The 16800-nt window shown below is 29.4% G+C and overlaps 1 protein-coding gene across 6 annotated transcripts; it reads right to left on the reverse strand.

Moving 5' to 3' along the window:
- Nucleotides 1-619: 619 nt before the first annotated feature.
- On the reverse strand, nt 620-16324 carry LOC122529676 (glycerophosphocholine phosphodiesterase GPCPD1-like). 6 transcript variants are annotated; one of them, XM_043656035.1, is made up of 15 exons: nt 16069-16324; nt 9239-9357; nt 8967-9163; nt 8508-8677; nt 8250-8428; nt 8028-8162; nt 7836-7946; nt 5119-5272; nt 4900-5047; nt 4582-4807; nt 3960-4037; nt 3201-3356; nt 2689-3116; nt 2455-2596; nt 620-2380 (listed from the first exon to the last, which is right to left on the reverse strand). In XM_043656035.1, the coding sequence occupies exons 2-15, from the start codon at nt 9275-9277 to the stop codon at nt 2072-2074; spliced, it is 2472 nt and encodes an 823-aa protein (XP_043511970.1). In that variant the 5' UTR covers nt 9278-9357; nt 16069-16324; the 3' UTR covers nt 620-2071. The 6 variants fall into 6 exon arrangements, with proteins under 6 accessions (XP_043511970.1, XP_043511967.1, XP_043511966.1 ...); XM_043656032.1 differs by having other exon boundaries at nt 9239-9463; XM_043656031.1 differs by lacking the exon at nt 16069-16324 and adding an exon at nt 10671-10928 and having other exon boundaries at nt 9239-9463.
- Nucleotides 16325-16800: the final 476 nt, after the last annotated feature.

A 16800-nucleotide genomic window follows, 5' to 3' on the forward strand; every position in this document is an offset into this window, starting at 1 on the left:
GTATTATTAATATTCATAGTTCTTTTACATTTATATAATTAAGATATTATTCACAAACACGAGGCACTAGAAATGTACATTCCATTCCTTCTTACAAATTAAATAAATTAATTATAATTTAAAACATTATTTAGAGATTGCTTACCTGATAATTATATCTTTCAAAGTAATATCAATAAATAATTCAAGTAAATTTAGACACGATATATAAAATAGTTCAAAGAATTAAGAAAGCATTTTTACAATTTAATTATTATTTTACTAATTTACTAATAAAATAAATGTAAAAGTTTAATTTCTACTCATGCATTTAAAATTAATTTAATTATCTCGACTTTTAATATAATTATTATAATTTTCAACTTGATAAACGTACCATAATGTGTTAACTAAGTATATGTATCATTTATCTCATATTGTTCGAATCAGGTACTTTCAGTAATAGACTTACAATTTTTAAATGCAAATGCAAAAATATTATTTCTTAATGATTTCATTTAACGTTTAAATGTGCGCGAATATTTTTATATAATATTTATAAAATCAATTAACTATTTTAATTATAATTACTCATATTCAAACTATCATTTAATAGGGAAAGACAAAAAGAGACACAAGATTAGAAATCTGAAATATATATGATGTTTATCAGTATACACTTGAAGACTGTAATGCATTAATCTACGTGTCAGAATTTGCAAAATTCTATCAATGTATTTTAATCACAAAACTTATCGAACCAATTTATGTATATTCATCAACTGGTTTATTACAATGTATAGCCTCTATGACAATAGAAAAGATCAGTAACCACCCCCCTTGACACACTACACATGTGCATTTACATATGTGATTCCACAACATATCTGTGGTATACTTTTCTAAACCATCAACAGATATTCTGTATATTGCCAGAATCATAACGATTGATACAATCGCTCTCTGTAATTGTATAGCGTATTACCAATGCGGTATAACGGTATAAATTATCTTCTCTGTTCAAAAACTTTGAAAAGATATTTGCGTGCTACTGATGCAGTTATTACGAGGTTGATCGACGGACAAAATGTTATCTATAAAACAAATGAATGATTTTTACAAACTTTTAAATTTCATAATTGTACCTATTTATCAATCATTATTTGTCAAAAGAAATCAATTTTTGAACTTTTTAAAGACGGCTATCGTATAAAGATGAAAAGATCATTTGTAATAATCACCATATTATTATTTAATATGGAGAAAGCGAAATTTTTTTACAATTATATTGATTTTATATTCGCACACAATATTTTCCAAAAATCTTTCACTTAAAAGAAATGTAAAGGAATATTGTTTTCTTTTTTAAATTTGTCATAAAATATTTTGAAACATAAATAAATAAAATTGAAACATATTTACGAAAATTAATTACCAAGAATTTTTTCAATATTTAAAGCTGTCAAATCGCATCATTCTTTCTAAATTTTTTCTCGATAATTTACAAAAAAAAAAAAGAATAATAAGTGACGTCATATATTTGTTATGTTTTTGTCAATTTCTATTGTTTTAAATTAGTATTTAATTAATAAAGGAAGGAAAATACACGAGAGGGGTGACTTCTTTGAACTAAATAAAAGATATTTGTACTAAAACTTTACGACTTCTGTATTCATCTACCATAGGCAGAATAACTGAAGTCGATATCTTTTTCTACAGCCAACACTGGATTTGATCAGTTTTAAAAAAGGCCATATTATAAGAATTTTAAGTAAGACATAATATGCAATGAACAATTAAGTCGACCGATTGCAGGAATGATAAAATAACATTAAAAATACAATCAGTCGTCTTTCTTGCACATTATATGAATACATTCCGTGTAATGGCCGTTAAGGTGATCCAATTTTACGGATCCTAGGACTGGTGGGGAAATCGGATGTGTTTAACCCCTTTGATGTAAATATTATAGTAAATTATGAATTACAAAAAATTTTCTTCGGCTTCCTCCTTTTTCTTGTGATAGGTCCTATTCTAGGTAGTATCTTCTATGTCAAAACCATGACATAAATGGTTTCTTAAAGGAGAAACATCAAAGACAGTCTTTGGCAGACTCATCCTCTCCATAGATTTCTGGTAACGTCGTCTGCCCACAAACTATGTCTGATATACTTTTAGCTTTTGCCGAGTGGCCGAAAGATTGTGCACAAACACTGAAATCTTTTGTCATCTCACTAATTTCTTGGCTCTCCTGATGGTCACATGTACTTGGTAATTTAACAGTTGACACAGGATATATATTATCATCACCAACATTATTCTTACCAAAAGATGCAAGTGAAGTTGCAGTTGACGTAGTTGTAATCATATTTTGCGAATTATCAACATCCATATAATAATCCTAGAACAAATTAAATCGTTTACTTCTCTCCTATAATTTTAAGAATATGAATATTCGCAGTTGTTATTACTAACCTTCTCTGTGTTTAAAGAATTATTAATTTGAGGCTGTGATGGACAATTTTGATGTGCCAAAGCAATTAGTGCCTTTTGATTTTCTCTTGCATCAACCAAAAATATACTTTCCTTAACTTCCTTTGCGTTATATTCATCAATTCTGTAAAAAAATATTATAGTATATAATACTATATAGTATATCATATCCTGTTTATAGTATATCAATAATTTACACGTTTAAAGATTACTCACTTGTCATAGATGACTGCATGCAAACCAAGTTTCTTTAAATGTTTAATCGTATCTTTATCGTTATTGTCATCTCCCCAACAAAAAATGATTAAACCAGCATCCTTTACAAATTTAACTTGCGACGGATCTCGAAGAATATCTTCGGTATGGACATTAATTCCTAAGATATCAGCAGCTAATGCGTGTCTGACAGCCATTGGTACTGTTTGACATCTCGGATCATGATAAGTAGGATATTTTGAAGTAATTCCTTGTGTTAAAAATACTACTGGATACTTATTTTGTTTAAGACGGATCATGGCACAAATATCTGGGTTAAATGATGAGAAGACGATTTTCCTATCTCCTCCATATTCTAAGACGACTTTTAATATAATATCCAAATATAGATTGAGATCGAAAGGATGGTTAAGCTCGAACGTACCGTCCTGTTAAAATAATATTACGATTTCCGTAAGAAAATAAAAGAAATGTTAAATAATTAAATAAAAAAATAAATTTATTATTTTTACCTTCAACTGCATAGTCCATTTAATTTCAATATTGCATCCAACATGTTGTTCTAATTCCTGCAATACGGTTTGTAGTGTCGGAAATGGTTGATGATCTTCTAGATCTTCATCAAAAAATTTTGGATTTTTTTCTCGACCTTCAGCCACGTGATAAACCTGCAAGAAAATTTTGTTTTGTAAAAAAAGGTATAAAATGAAACATTTTATTAATACAATTCTGTTAGATCATAAAAGGTTGGTAAAGGTTGTACGATGTTTGACGCAAGAGACTTTTTGAAGCAAATCGAAAGCAAACTCCGAAGTCATGTGAATATATTAAAAATAATATCATGTCTTTCATGATATTACTCACATGCTGTGATAATGTGTTATTTTTATACATTTTTCGATGAGAAGTTTTGCGCCTACACGCGGAGGCAAATACGTGAAGTTACAGGGGAATGAAACTGGTGAAACATTATTAAAAATGATTTTTAAGATTTTTAAAGCATATTTGTAAAAAGATTGTTTGGTGACATTACAATAGTAAAAAGATACTTTTCGATTAAATGACTTCGATATCAAGATTAAGCTTTTAGCTTTTAATCAAAGCATATATGTAAATATACGACATTATAGTGATGTGGTTTTTAAAAATCAATTTTAGTCGATTTTAGAATAAATTTTAAATAAGCATGCATCAAGTTTTTTTCTTTAAATAACTAATTTGTTATACATTTTGGCGACAAGTTAGGCGGCGCAAGCGATATGAAAGCTCACCAGTTGGTTAACCCCCTGCTCAGCTTTATCAACGAAATACAGCACCTTACCCAACGAGTCTCCAGGGTAATAAAAATCCTGTTGAATATTAAAAAGAGACAAATACGAATAGGTATGTTGTTACACTTGTAAATGCATGATTGCATGTCTGTGTATCTACATACGATACAACCCCTGAAGTGATCGATTTTTCCTTAATACAAAAAAAGGACATAAAAAGCAAGTTGTTAATTCGCGTAGCATTATTTAGAAGCCGCAGTCTATATGGTTAATGATAGACGAGAGATTATATTAGATGTGTTATTTCATTAATGATTATGTAGTTAAATGATTATGGTGACATTTTGGTTAACATTCCTTAATGATTAATGAAATTAATCCTACAATATTTTCCCTTATTTTTCATATACTTAATATCAAATATTTAGTTTGTATTACGCATGTATTAATTGTTAACAATTTTAAATAGAAAAAAGATAATAGAATAAAATAAAAAAATAAAACCCATTGTATTCACGTTGAAAATATTGAAATCTGTAAATAATTATAAAAATGAAACTACGATGTTGATGAAAATAATATAAATTATTCAAATTTAAATATACTTTGAAATACGAATTACCTTTAATAAATGTAGTTGTTCTAGTGTAAGGTCCTTAACAGGTATTTCCAACATGTCCATAGCTTCTATTTGTTTCTTACGTTTCAATGAAATAGAAACATAAAAATCGTGATATATGACCGGTATATGATCTTTAGATAATTGAACGTCAAATTCAACCATATCAGCTCCATGATACGATGCAGTCTTTAAAGAAGCTATTGTATTTTCACGTACATTAGCACAGCTATAAAGAAATTGTAATACATAAATTTTAGCATTCAAATAATAATTTCAAAGAAATATATTTTTAATAGAACTTTAAAGAGATTAACGTACTTTTTTGTTTGGAAAGATGTACCTAAACCTCTATGTCCTACATCCAGGCCAGACCACCGTTGTTCCCAATGTTTTGCATATGAAATACTCATGTCCCATGGATAATCCGGAATTGATTTTATTACAACATACTCCAATGTAAGTTGTCCTAAAGAAAAAAGCAAAATTTATGACAATTATTAATAATTTTCAATACTAAAAAAAAAAAAGTAAACATACCGATTGGTCTATGTTTTGTGCTTGTAATTGGTACTGTTAAAAGCCCAACACTGGACTGTAATGTGCTAGGCAAGATGTAGCTGAAACCAATATGACTCGGTGGTTCTCCTGGAAAACACCTTGAGCTGTACACGTAGTAGTCCACTAAATATGCCTGAAAAAACAGTCTGCTTAATATACATGGAAAAATACCATTATTTATAACAACACCAAAATGCTTGCATCAATACTTTTGCTCATCCATAACAAGACTTGCTTCAACATTAATTAAGTCCAATGATCAAGGACATTTGAAGAAATTTTTTTTTTTTTTAATATTTTAAATCTGAGAAACAAGAGAATTAGAGATTCTAATATAGGTAAAATTTTATGGCAAATTATTAAAGATCCTTGATCACTAAAAATCGTAGGAATTAAATTCAAATTATCATCAAAGACATTGTTATACATCTTTTGCTTCTCCATAAACTTTTTTTTTTAATTCTTTGGCAGATTCAAATAATTTGTAGGCAAGAGCAACAAATTACTAATAAATGGTAAAACAATGGACAATAATTTATTTCCTACATAATCTAGCAATGAACCAGACCAATAATTGCCAAATGCTGTACTCTGCCTGGTGACGCGTATCCCGCAACACCTGCTGATCATTCATTATTAAATTTCGATATCAAGTCTGCAAAGTTTGTAATTCAGATTCAGAAGATTCTGACAGCTTAGTCTGGCATTGGCTGCGCAGCGGTGTCACGTACGGTACAGTAGAGTTGGTCAGAGCTAGAAAATATTAGTAGTACACTAAAAGGATATAGGATGGGAGCCTCACCATTTTCGACGCACACAGATGGATATGAGGTGTGACAGCGTTGATATCTCTAAATTCTTAGGATTGCTTAGGACGGCTGCGGCTCACGTAAACTGATTTCACATAACGAGTAGAATGCATCATTTTCATGATAAATATTGTCGAATTAGGCCCGAACTACGATAACACGATTTTCTTTAGAGAATTTTTGCAGCTTTACGAGAGACTAGCCTAAGGATAGGTACGGTAGGGTGAACGACAATCAAAACCATCATATCTCTGTGTGATGTCATGTGACACAGATGTAAAGTGGTAGACGATGCTTAGCATCGATACATCAGATTGCATGTTAGCATCAACGTTTGCACCAGAAGTCTTGCTTTGTACAAAGCTGAAGGTTGTCTTCGTCCCAGGCCAGTGCATGTGACATCGCTTCTGGTTTCCAAGGAGGGCAATAGCTGCTGAACAAGTTTAATTATCTTTTACCAAGTAATTTGAACAAGTCGCGAGAGAAGACGTGGCCGGCCTACTCGTGGTCTACTGAAAACTCACATGGTATGGTCAATGCGTATTTTTAGTGTGTCTAATCTTTTGTATGAATTACCACTAGTTTGTAATTTATTGCTCTGCCATATAATTTTTATTAATCTTTTTATTCATTATTTATCTGCCATTTACATTGATGTACATCCATCATTACACCAATGTACAATGTACAAAAATGTGCTTTCGTCATTAATATCAATAAGCTAAAAGAAGATATCATATACATACATATTAGGTACCCCAGAAAAGTTCTTGTCAATTTTTGTTGATTATAATTCTAACTGACAAGTAATGTGTATATACAATACATAATGTGCAATGAGAAATGGATCATGTATTCAAATTACAAAAGTTCTCGTCATTAGCTATCTCCAAATGACTCTGCTACAAATGTCAAAGATGCAACTTTGTTTTGTATTTGGTGGATTACAGGAATCATTACGAGTTTTCCAAAAGTCGGAAAAATTACTTTCAACATCCATTGTGATTAGTTAGGAATTCAAGAAAAATTACAGAAAAAACATGGATAAATGAAAGAAAGTTTTATTCTTTGAGGATGACATCTGATCTTATTTAGTAAAGATAATTTATGGCAAGATAGTGGAATTTGAATAGGAGATTATTCTATCCATCGTATTCGTCAGATCTCTCACCAATAAATTTTTATTTGTCTCTGAATCTGGATAACCATATGAAAAATAAGCAATTCAATAATGAAAGTGATCTGAAAGAAGAAGTGTCAAAATTTTTCTGCGATAAAACAAAAGATTTCTATAAGAGCAGTGTTTGTATTAAAATGCTGGAAAAAAGTTATAAAATATGTTCATATTCTGATGAATAAATTCATTTAAAAACAAGAATATTTAATTTTTCGCATGAAAATACGGCAAAAATTTTTCTGGATATCTAATATAAAGATTTTGTTCTTTAATCTTGTATATTTTTCTATATATTATATATCGGATGAGTCATCTAAAACTAAAAGTTGAAATATTTTCTAAATGATTAACTGTATCCAAAAATGTTTTAGACACAAAAGTTGAATGATTTCGAGAAGAGTATTAATTTTTATAATTAGTTTTTGACATTGATATATAGAAGGCGTTTGGAGATTAAGTTAATTTTTTTCAGTTTTTTTAGTTTATGCGATATATTACTGAAGAAAAAGTCTTTGATGTTTCTATCTGTAAAATTGTCCATATAAAAGATTAATAAGCTGCTTTGGAATAAACATTGGAGATCTCTTCTATGTACATAATGCAATGTTATAAAAATTATAAGTAATGCAAGCAATAAATACTAACCAATGGTTATTCATCGAGTTGTGTATTATGATTTTTTTGATGAGGCATTTTATATGATTACTTACAATAGTTTCAGGATATCGGACTGCAACATTGAAGATAATAAATTCGTCTTCGTTATAAGCTCGACCAAATTGCTCCTGCATCTTGAAATGAGCTTCTTCATCATTCATTGCCTAAAATTAAAATAAGAATATATTATTGCAAAAATAAGTCATAAATTTTTGCAGAAAAAAAAAACATCAAAAAAAACATACCGCAATTTCTGTAATACTAAAGGCAGGTTGGTCAACAATGTCTTGCGTATCCATAGAAAGACTATCATCTACACAATCGCCTCCGAATTGTTGTAATTCTAAGGAATTGTGCCTAACTAGATTTACAGGTGTCATCTAAATAAAAAAAAAAAGTTTTAATTCTCAATTCTTAAACATTAATATAGAAATATCAATGTAGAGATATATAATTTGAAAACACACCTTAATATGAACTTTTCTATTTTGTAGTCGATTTTTCCACAACTTAATCGGATTATTAAAAAGCTTAAATTGTATCACAGTTTCATCTGTCAACCAACCCCGTTCACTTTTGAGGTAGCCATTGTAATATCCGAACTTCTCAGGACTTGGCAATGTATCACTGGTAAAATTGCTAGAGGCTATAACAAATATTTTTACTTAATCTTGTAGTCTGTCATAGCAGAAATATTTTCTAATTAATCAGACTTAATTACATACTGTTTTTTTTAATAAAACGTGGTATCATATGAGTCTCCCATCTGCGAATAATGAGAGTCTTGGCCGAATTTTTAGTACCATTAGATTGACAGATAACAGCAACGAAATATCGAAATTCGACATCAGCATCAATAGGAAGTGCAACTTTTTGTGAAAATATCTGTCCACCTCTGAAATTTATAAATTTCAATACATACATTACGCATATGTTAATATATTATTTACATTAATATATTCTATTTTCATATACTATGAAATGCAATAATGATAACTGAATTTTATAAGAAATATTAATCCTTGGCTGGTGAATCTAGATCCGAACACATGGACATCCACTGTCCAAAGTTTAAATGAAACAAATTTATTATAATTAAACATGTCATGAATTGTGTTAACTATAAAGAGCAACTGGAGGTAACAATAAGACACCATAAATAACTAAAAAGTATGTTTACTTACTCATCATCACCAAATGTATCTCCAGCATTTTCATGTCCATCATCACTGTAAAAGCTACTGTTATTATCAAAAAGTATAGGAGAATCCCGACTGCCATGTTCTTGCGACAATTGAATTGCCTGATTGTGATTCCAAGCACCCAGTTCAGGTAAATTACCCACCACATATAGAACTTCATTTTTTTCTAATTTATCTACCTAAATGGCAAAATTACAAAAGAAATTAAAATTATTCTAAAATTATTAATGAATTCTTTTATCAGTAATAATTACCTGGACTCTAAAAATCCAGTCTCTTTTAGATCCCCTCATGTCTGATGATGTATGTTCAGTCGCCACCTCGATGAAGTTAGTCTCACGTGGCACCTCTAGTTGCTCCTCCTCTTTGTTCTCTACAAAGCACATCCGCTGCATATTACTATGTTTTCTTTTTCTCACTGTTTTTCTCTTTCAATTTTCTGTGTTTCAAGGTGTGTTCAATTCACATCAGCTAATTTTCTGTAATAAGGGTCTTGTTGTAAGGTATGTTAAGAAGTTTTTAGAATATCAATCAAATAGGATATTATTATGTGGATATAATTTTCATGAAAACCAATATCTGTAAATTCCTTTTTGAAAAGTATTATTATAAATAAAATATATTAGTAATTATTTCTTAAATTTAATATATAGGACACTTAATACAATCTATTTGCATTCTGATAAGTATCCTTGTACTTTAGACATGAAATAATAATAATTTAATATTTTTGAATTTAGAAAGTGTATGATTCTCAAACAATTATTTATATACTTGAAATATACTTATGTTTATATTGTTTTATTTATTTATATTTACTAAATTTTATTAGAAAATTATGTATTTATCAGAAAGATTTAAGCATGGTTGTATTAAAACAAATTAAAATGTACAAGAGCAAACACTACCCCACAACAATAAATAACCTTTGAAACTTTTAAAATAATATGACATATTATGATTAATCATTAGAAATAATTCAATTGTAATATAAATTTTTTTCTTAGATTACCTAAATTTATTTAAAATAAATTTTATAGAATATAAATTAGGGAAACGTGTTAAATAATTTGATACATTTTACATATTTTTACAACTATCATATGTTGCTGATACTTTTAAGAAATTATTACATTATTTTCCCCATGTATATTTGTGATAATAGTAAATTATTGCAACATATTTACATAATAAATTTATAAGTATACTTTGTGCTAGTCAAATATAACATGATACAGCGCAATATAAACAAAATACAGTATGAAAACTGCACCTGTAATCGAGCATCAATACATGAAATAGAAGCGAAATGAAATTCGACGATAATTTGAATAATGAATTTAGACGACACATGTGTTAGTAATATATAAATATTGGTGAAGATGTAATAATGTTCGTTTCACGTCACAAGTGTAGCAACATGTGTAAAACGAACGAGGTAAAACTTCTAAATTGTTGCCCATTCGTAACAAAAGACCTTTTCGCAATTTGAGTGAGAAAGTAATGGGAATATGTTGATGCAAGAAAGTTTGAAATCAGCGTTTAAACATGTCGGAGACGAGAAAAAGAATGGAAAAGAAATTCGACAAACAAGAAATTCGCAAATAAGAGTGAAGATTTTTAGTCTCCGACTCGAAATCGATCTTGAACATCGACTTGTGCCAATTCTGAGAATCGTTAGTTTACCTATTTGTGTCGAGAAAGCCCAGCGGATTTTACTTGCAATGTTTGACTGGCAGCCTGGTATTCACCTCACGCAAGAACGCGTGTTATTTAACGAATGCCCAGAGCAACCGCTCCATATTTTTCATCGAATTTGTCATAATTCGTCTCTTCACAACACAACACAACTATTTTAACTGACACGAAACGACTCACGAGTAGAGCACTCACTATACCGCAATAGTTTTCCTTCTGCGAGTGAAATAAATGATCGATTTGGCAACGCCGTGAACGAGGAAGTGACGACAACAATGAGCTCAGTAGAATCTCTAATTCAAATCTGACTGACTGGTCGTGATACCGAAGCTCTATTATGTATCAATTTTATTTCCGATTATGTGATTATTAATACGCTACCAACTATACTTGCTAGTTAGTTAAAAATTCTATTATATCATGCAAAGACGCAATGATCATTAAATGATCCTCGGTGAAATTTCGAGTAGTTACTTCCTGTCCGCCATATTGCGGCAACACGGCGAACGATATATTTATCGAGTAAAACATAATTTGAATTGATTTGAATAAAATAATTCTGCATAAGAATATAATATTTTTCAATAAATTATTTCGCTGAAAGTAATATTCAAGATTCAGTTTCTAATTTATTGAAGTTCAAGTTCGAAAATGTTTCATTTCAAGTAACATCGAGTTTATCGTTCGTGAAATTTTAAACGCTTCTTTCATATTCGCTTAAGAGCTTCTATTATTTGCGTACGTAGTATGCAATAAATCAATGTTCAACTTTGAAAGACTTCCTACCGGTACGTTACATTTCCACACCTAATTGTAACAATTTGCATACGTCAATTTTTAACGATATACCTCTGGCAACAATACTTAGACAATGCTAAACTTACATAATTTCGTTACCTCAGCTAGAGGAAAATAGATGAAAAGTAAGTAAATGGTAAGTTAAATGGTATTTAAAAACCTATCGTATTCAATTCAATATATAAAAAGTTTTAAATATGCGTATAATAAAAATTTTAACACAACTCGGAAGAAGGGTAGTAGTGGGCAACAGGAAAACATTCGTTAAAAAAAATGTTCGACCACAGGGGAGCTACGATAAGAGTAGTGACGTACTAAAAGAGGAAACTACTCGACAGAGGATGATGCGCCGACATTATGATTACCTATTTTTTCGCAATTGTATATAATAAGTTCAACATTCAATTCAGTATAACTGGTAACTATGTGAATCAAGCACAATCATTGTCGTTTCTATTTAGCTTTTAGTAATAATATCAACTAATTTATTATATAATAATTTTTACTTTTTAGGTTTCAAGATAAAATGATATTAAAAATGATAATTTATAGTGCATTATATAAATATGAAAATAATATGTATGAAAATATACGTTTATCTAAGATATACTATGTTGTACCAATGCCAAGGTAACAAAATTATGTATTGCACTAACGTGCGTTAATGAAATAAATCATGAATTTCTTGCATTGCAGTCTAGAAAAATGATGATGTATCTGCATGCATTATATTAGAACATGTAATGGTCTAGTTCGACTTTGAGTTCTATTGAAATATGAAACGTGTATAGGTATGGTTAAGAGTTGTACAAAGCTAGAGAGTCAGCTATTATTAAGTTGTTAAGAATTACAATTGCCAGTTCTAAATAACTTGTTTCTAACAATTACGAAAAATAATTGGGACTGAAAAAACAATCAAGATTTTACATATTTCTTTTTTCATAGTAGAAATAATCATGATTAAAAGAAGAAATTAATTAACACCATGATGCGACTATATATATATGTGACTTTTCATCCCGATAATTAAGGTTTTAATTAAATTATTTAAATCTAAATGAAGATATTTGCATGCATTTAATTTTTAATTAATTTAGTTAACGTAAATAATTTTATTTATGTACTTTAGAACTGACTTATGTATTTTTTACATTTTATGTAACGAAGAAAATCTGGTTCGAAATTTCTTTTCACGTGGATCCCCCACTTGCGAGTATTTATACTTAGAATTTCTATTTTCCAACGTGCGATGAACACGTTTTTTTAAGAGCAATAATTTAAGATAAATTGGAAGAAACAGTAAGTAAAAGTCTTATGTCTTAGTAAAAGATATTCAGAGAAATGTAACTGTGTAACTTCTTTTTTAAAGGTTCTTTCAACAGAATTTAATATACTGTTCGAAGCGCAATAATGTACTGATGCAAATGAAGAAATCAATATCGTTCCTTTGTCAAAGGAATTTGCACTGTATCAGCTAAAGATACGATACGTATGTATTCTACGATATTGAATTTCTCTTGTAATGTCTATAATTAGTTAACATTTATTTAATTTTATAAATATTGTATTTCCTTTTAAAAAACTAATTTTCTCACAAATTATTTTAAATAATATGGTTTTGATGTACTTTTTAATTTATTATATTTCAAAGTTCATTTTATAAATCATGGATGTACTTGATTATACATACATATATATGATGCTAGCTTATTTTTAAAGCAGCTATTTTTTTAAAATAAGTATACCAAAATAAAATTTAAATTAGATGTTTCTAATATGTATCATTTGGACACAATTCAATGCTTTGTTCAGCATTTCTCTAGCTCTGTCTTGAATTTCTTCTTGATATTTGTTCAAATTACAATAGCTACGTAGCGTATTTTAATTTGCTGTATCTTTTTTGGTATTCATTTCATTTTTAAATAAGTCAACAAAATATCGGTCATATCGTAAATATATCTTACAAATCTTGGCAACAAGCTACATAGAGACTTTAAATAATCGAAAGCATTCCACTTAAACATTATTATTTCTCATAAATTCTGAAGAATAAAATCAATTTTTTGCTATTTCAATCTTTTAAATAAAAACAAGTATTTTTCTGCACTCATCATTTTTTTTTTTTTTTTTTAATGAAAATTATATTAATCGGTAATTTCATACGTTTAGATAACCTGAAGAATTTTTATCTGGATTTTTACTTAGAAAACGGGAAAGTAAAATAAAGGTAAAGAAACAAGTAACTCAGAGACGACTGAGTAATGATCAACCATTGTGAAAGTCATGCTATGTTACTTATCGATCTGTTCGAATTGTAGATATACATAGTGATGTATACTTAATAAAGATGCAGAAAAAGACCACTTAAGGAAACAAGACAACAGTTATTCTGATGCCATTGTTCTATTACCATTGTAAAAAATATAGTAAACTTAGTAAGTATACATTCGTTACTTTGCTAATGTTGCAATTAGTGTAAATATAAAGTACTTTATATTTCTTTTTTTTACAAACATCACTTGTGCGATAAATGAAATTAAAAGTATTTTTCATTCATATTTCCATTTCATTGCACGATATCATGATCAAAATTTGAAACATTTGAAACATTTGAAATCAATTATTCAGTGGAAGATTAAAATTACAAGCAATCATTGCCATAAGTAACTAAACAGTTGTGCATGAATTAATAAATTATAAGATGCATTATAAACTATACGTACTATGTCATTTTACAAAATTAATTTTTTTATCTGAAAAATTTCTTCTTATTGGCAATAATTTAATAAATTATATTTATTTTTTTCTTCTTATTATTATTACCATATTGTATACATAAAATGTATACATATTTTTTTCTAGAAATATTGAAACACTATCTGCTTATGATTTTTCTTAGCTCGCGTTTTAACCCTCCGCCTGCTGTGCCCGAGTCACAGTTCCAGATCTGTGCTGGGAATTGCTTGTGTTAGTGATCGCGCTATCGTACGAGCATCATGTGGCTGTGCGCCACGTTCCTATATGAGTTGGGTGTTTGTTACTGTTTGGTACAATATCGGTGAGGACCTCGGCTCAAGCGACCGTTACACTCTAAAGAGTATCGGTGAGTCGTCCGGACGATCCTGAATATGAAATTAGTGGATATCCGTGTGAACTCCAGCACTGGAGGCTGAGATTCAGTAGTCGGAGGGTTAAATTTAAGGAATATACGCGTAATACTGTTGATTCAATTTGAAAGTTTTTTTCTACATAGTATACAATGTTATAATCAGTCTTGTGCAATATTTGCACGTGATGAAATTGTACACTCTCTTAGCATAATATATGTCATTTCACAGCTAACAAGGAAATTAAAAAATTAATTTAATCTGAAATGTATGTACAGAAAAGATATATGCTATATTATGGTAAAATTTATGGTAATAAATTAAAATCAAGTCTTCTTTATACAATTAGAAATAAAAATAATGTCTGTAGAGTTCAAAGTCTGTAGAAGAAATTTATTCACTTATCACTCATTCTTACAAAATCTATGGTTATATCACTTATTTATTAACTTATTAGATTAACAAATCCATTGTTTAATTCATTCGATACCACGAACTCAATTTCTAAAATTATTATTGTTACGCGTTGCTCGATGGCGAATCAGTTGTTTCATTTTCTTTCGTGGAATCTCAACAAAATTCCAGAAGATTTTAGCTTATATTATTGTATCTCTGTTCCACGAATCATTGTCTAGTCGAGCAATCTAAAGCATGCAGTCGTATTTCTTTGGTAATATACATTCCAGCTGTTATTTTTAACGGAGTCTCGAAGGCAAAAGAATTCGTTAAAAAGAGAGTTAAAAAAATAGTAACGAAGCGATAAAATATAATTACATACAAATAAGATAACGAACAATTTTTTTTTTTGCTATTCCAATACTTGAAAGTGACATGTACAAAGTTCTAAAAACAAATACGATGGTAGACGAAAAATTTATTGAAAATAAATTACGATTATTTTTGTTGCGCGTGCAGACGACGTAATCGTAAATTTTTTCAAAGTAACGCCTCGTGATTGACTCACACCGACTCATTGTCCGTGGACTTTAGATTTATTGTAAAAGGATTCATGATTTCGTTGTACGGTTTCAGGTACGGTTTCGCAGTGACGAACAGAAGCAATCTAATAAAGATTAAATCAGATTGAAGAATCTATAAGACAATCGGGAGAGAAATGATCGATTTGAAAACTCATCGTTCAATATAAAGCATGGAGTTCCGCATCAGTTTTCATTTCATGACCAAAGTGTGTTCTAAATACCAAAGAAATGATTCGACAATTACTTGTAAATTACGACACACGATAAACAGGAATTAATTTGCCGTTTACAATTAATAGAACTACTTGCTTTATCAATTTGGATTTTAACACGCAAACGGAACAGAAATCACAGAATGATTAACTAGGTAGAGATAAATTTCAGAATACGCTTTGAAAACAAATTGACGCAATCGCACAGACTGTCACGTATCAGAAACCAAATAATTGGAAAGCATCCTCGTGATAATACCGTTAACAGTAATAACATATTGCTACTCACCAAGTTCTGTCACGTGTATCGTCGTACCAGGCTTCTCTTTAGATGTCACAGCAAACGAACTAACTACAAAAAGTAGCCACCAGAGAAATGTATAACATGTGCACACATCGTGATGATAAAGCTTTTACAAATGTTACGAACACAATTATAAACGAGTAACAAAGTAAGATAGAGAGGGAAAAAAGAGAATGAAAAACAGAGGCACGAATCGTTCAAACACAACAAATAACCTCTGCCGTCGTCGAAGTACTACTGACTGTTGGCATCGACTTTCAATCAGTTATACAAATCTTACAATCCCCCCACTTCTCTTTTCTTATACCTACGCACGTGACTCTTCGTTGTGTTCTACATTTATGCTCGTGTATATATATATATATACGTATATACGATACAATGTCACACTGTGTACTATACGCGCGCCATATGCATGTTATTTATATCACTATGTACTTCATATTTGATATTTTTAATATTTTTATACTCGTTCCAGTTATTTATGAAGAATTATAATTTTTATTTAGTAATTGTAATTTGCTCTAGAAAGTTTTAATGTATTATTCACTTTTTGCTTATGTACTACAGAGCACTAATGTTAGTTAATTGCGATCATATTAATGTTAGATAAGAATTATATGTTAAAAGAACTTTTAGAATGCAGTTAGAGAATTATATAATATATGTTAGATATATATTATATATTATATGTTAGAGAATTATGTATTATATGTT

Source organism: Frieseomelitta varia, unplaced genomic scaffold (genome assembly GCF_011392965.1).
Source record: "Frieseomelitta varia isolate USP_RPSP 00005682 unplaced genomic scaffold, Fvar_1.2 scaffold_301, whole genome shotgun sequence".
Classification (NCBI taxonomy): Eukaryota; Metazoa; Arthropoda; class Insecta; order Hymenoptera; family Apidae; genus Frieseomelitta; species Frieseomelitta varia.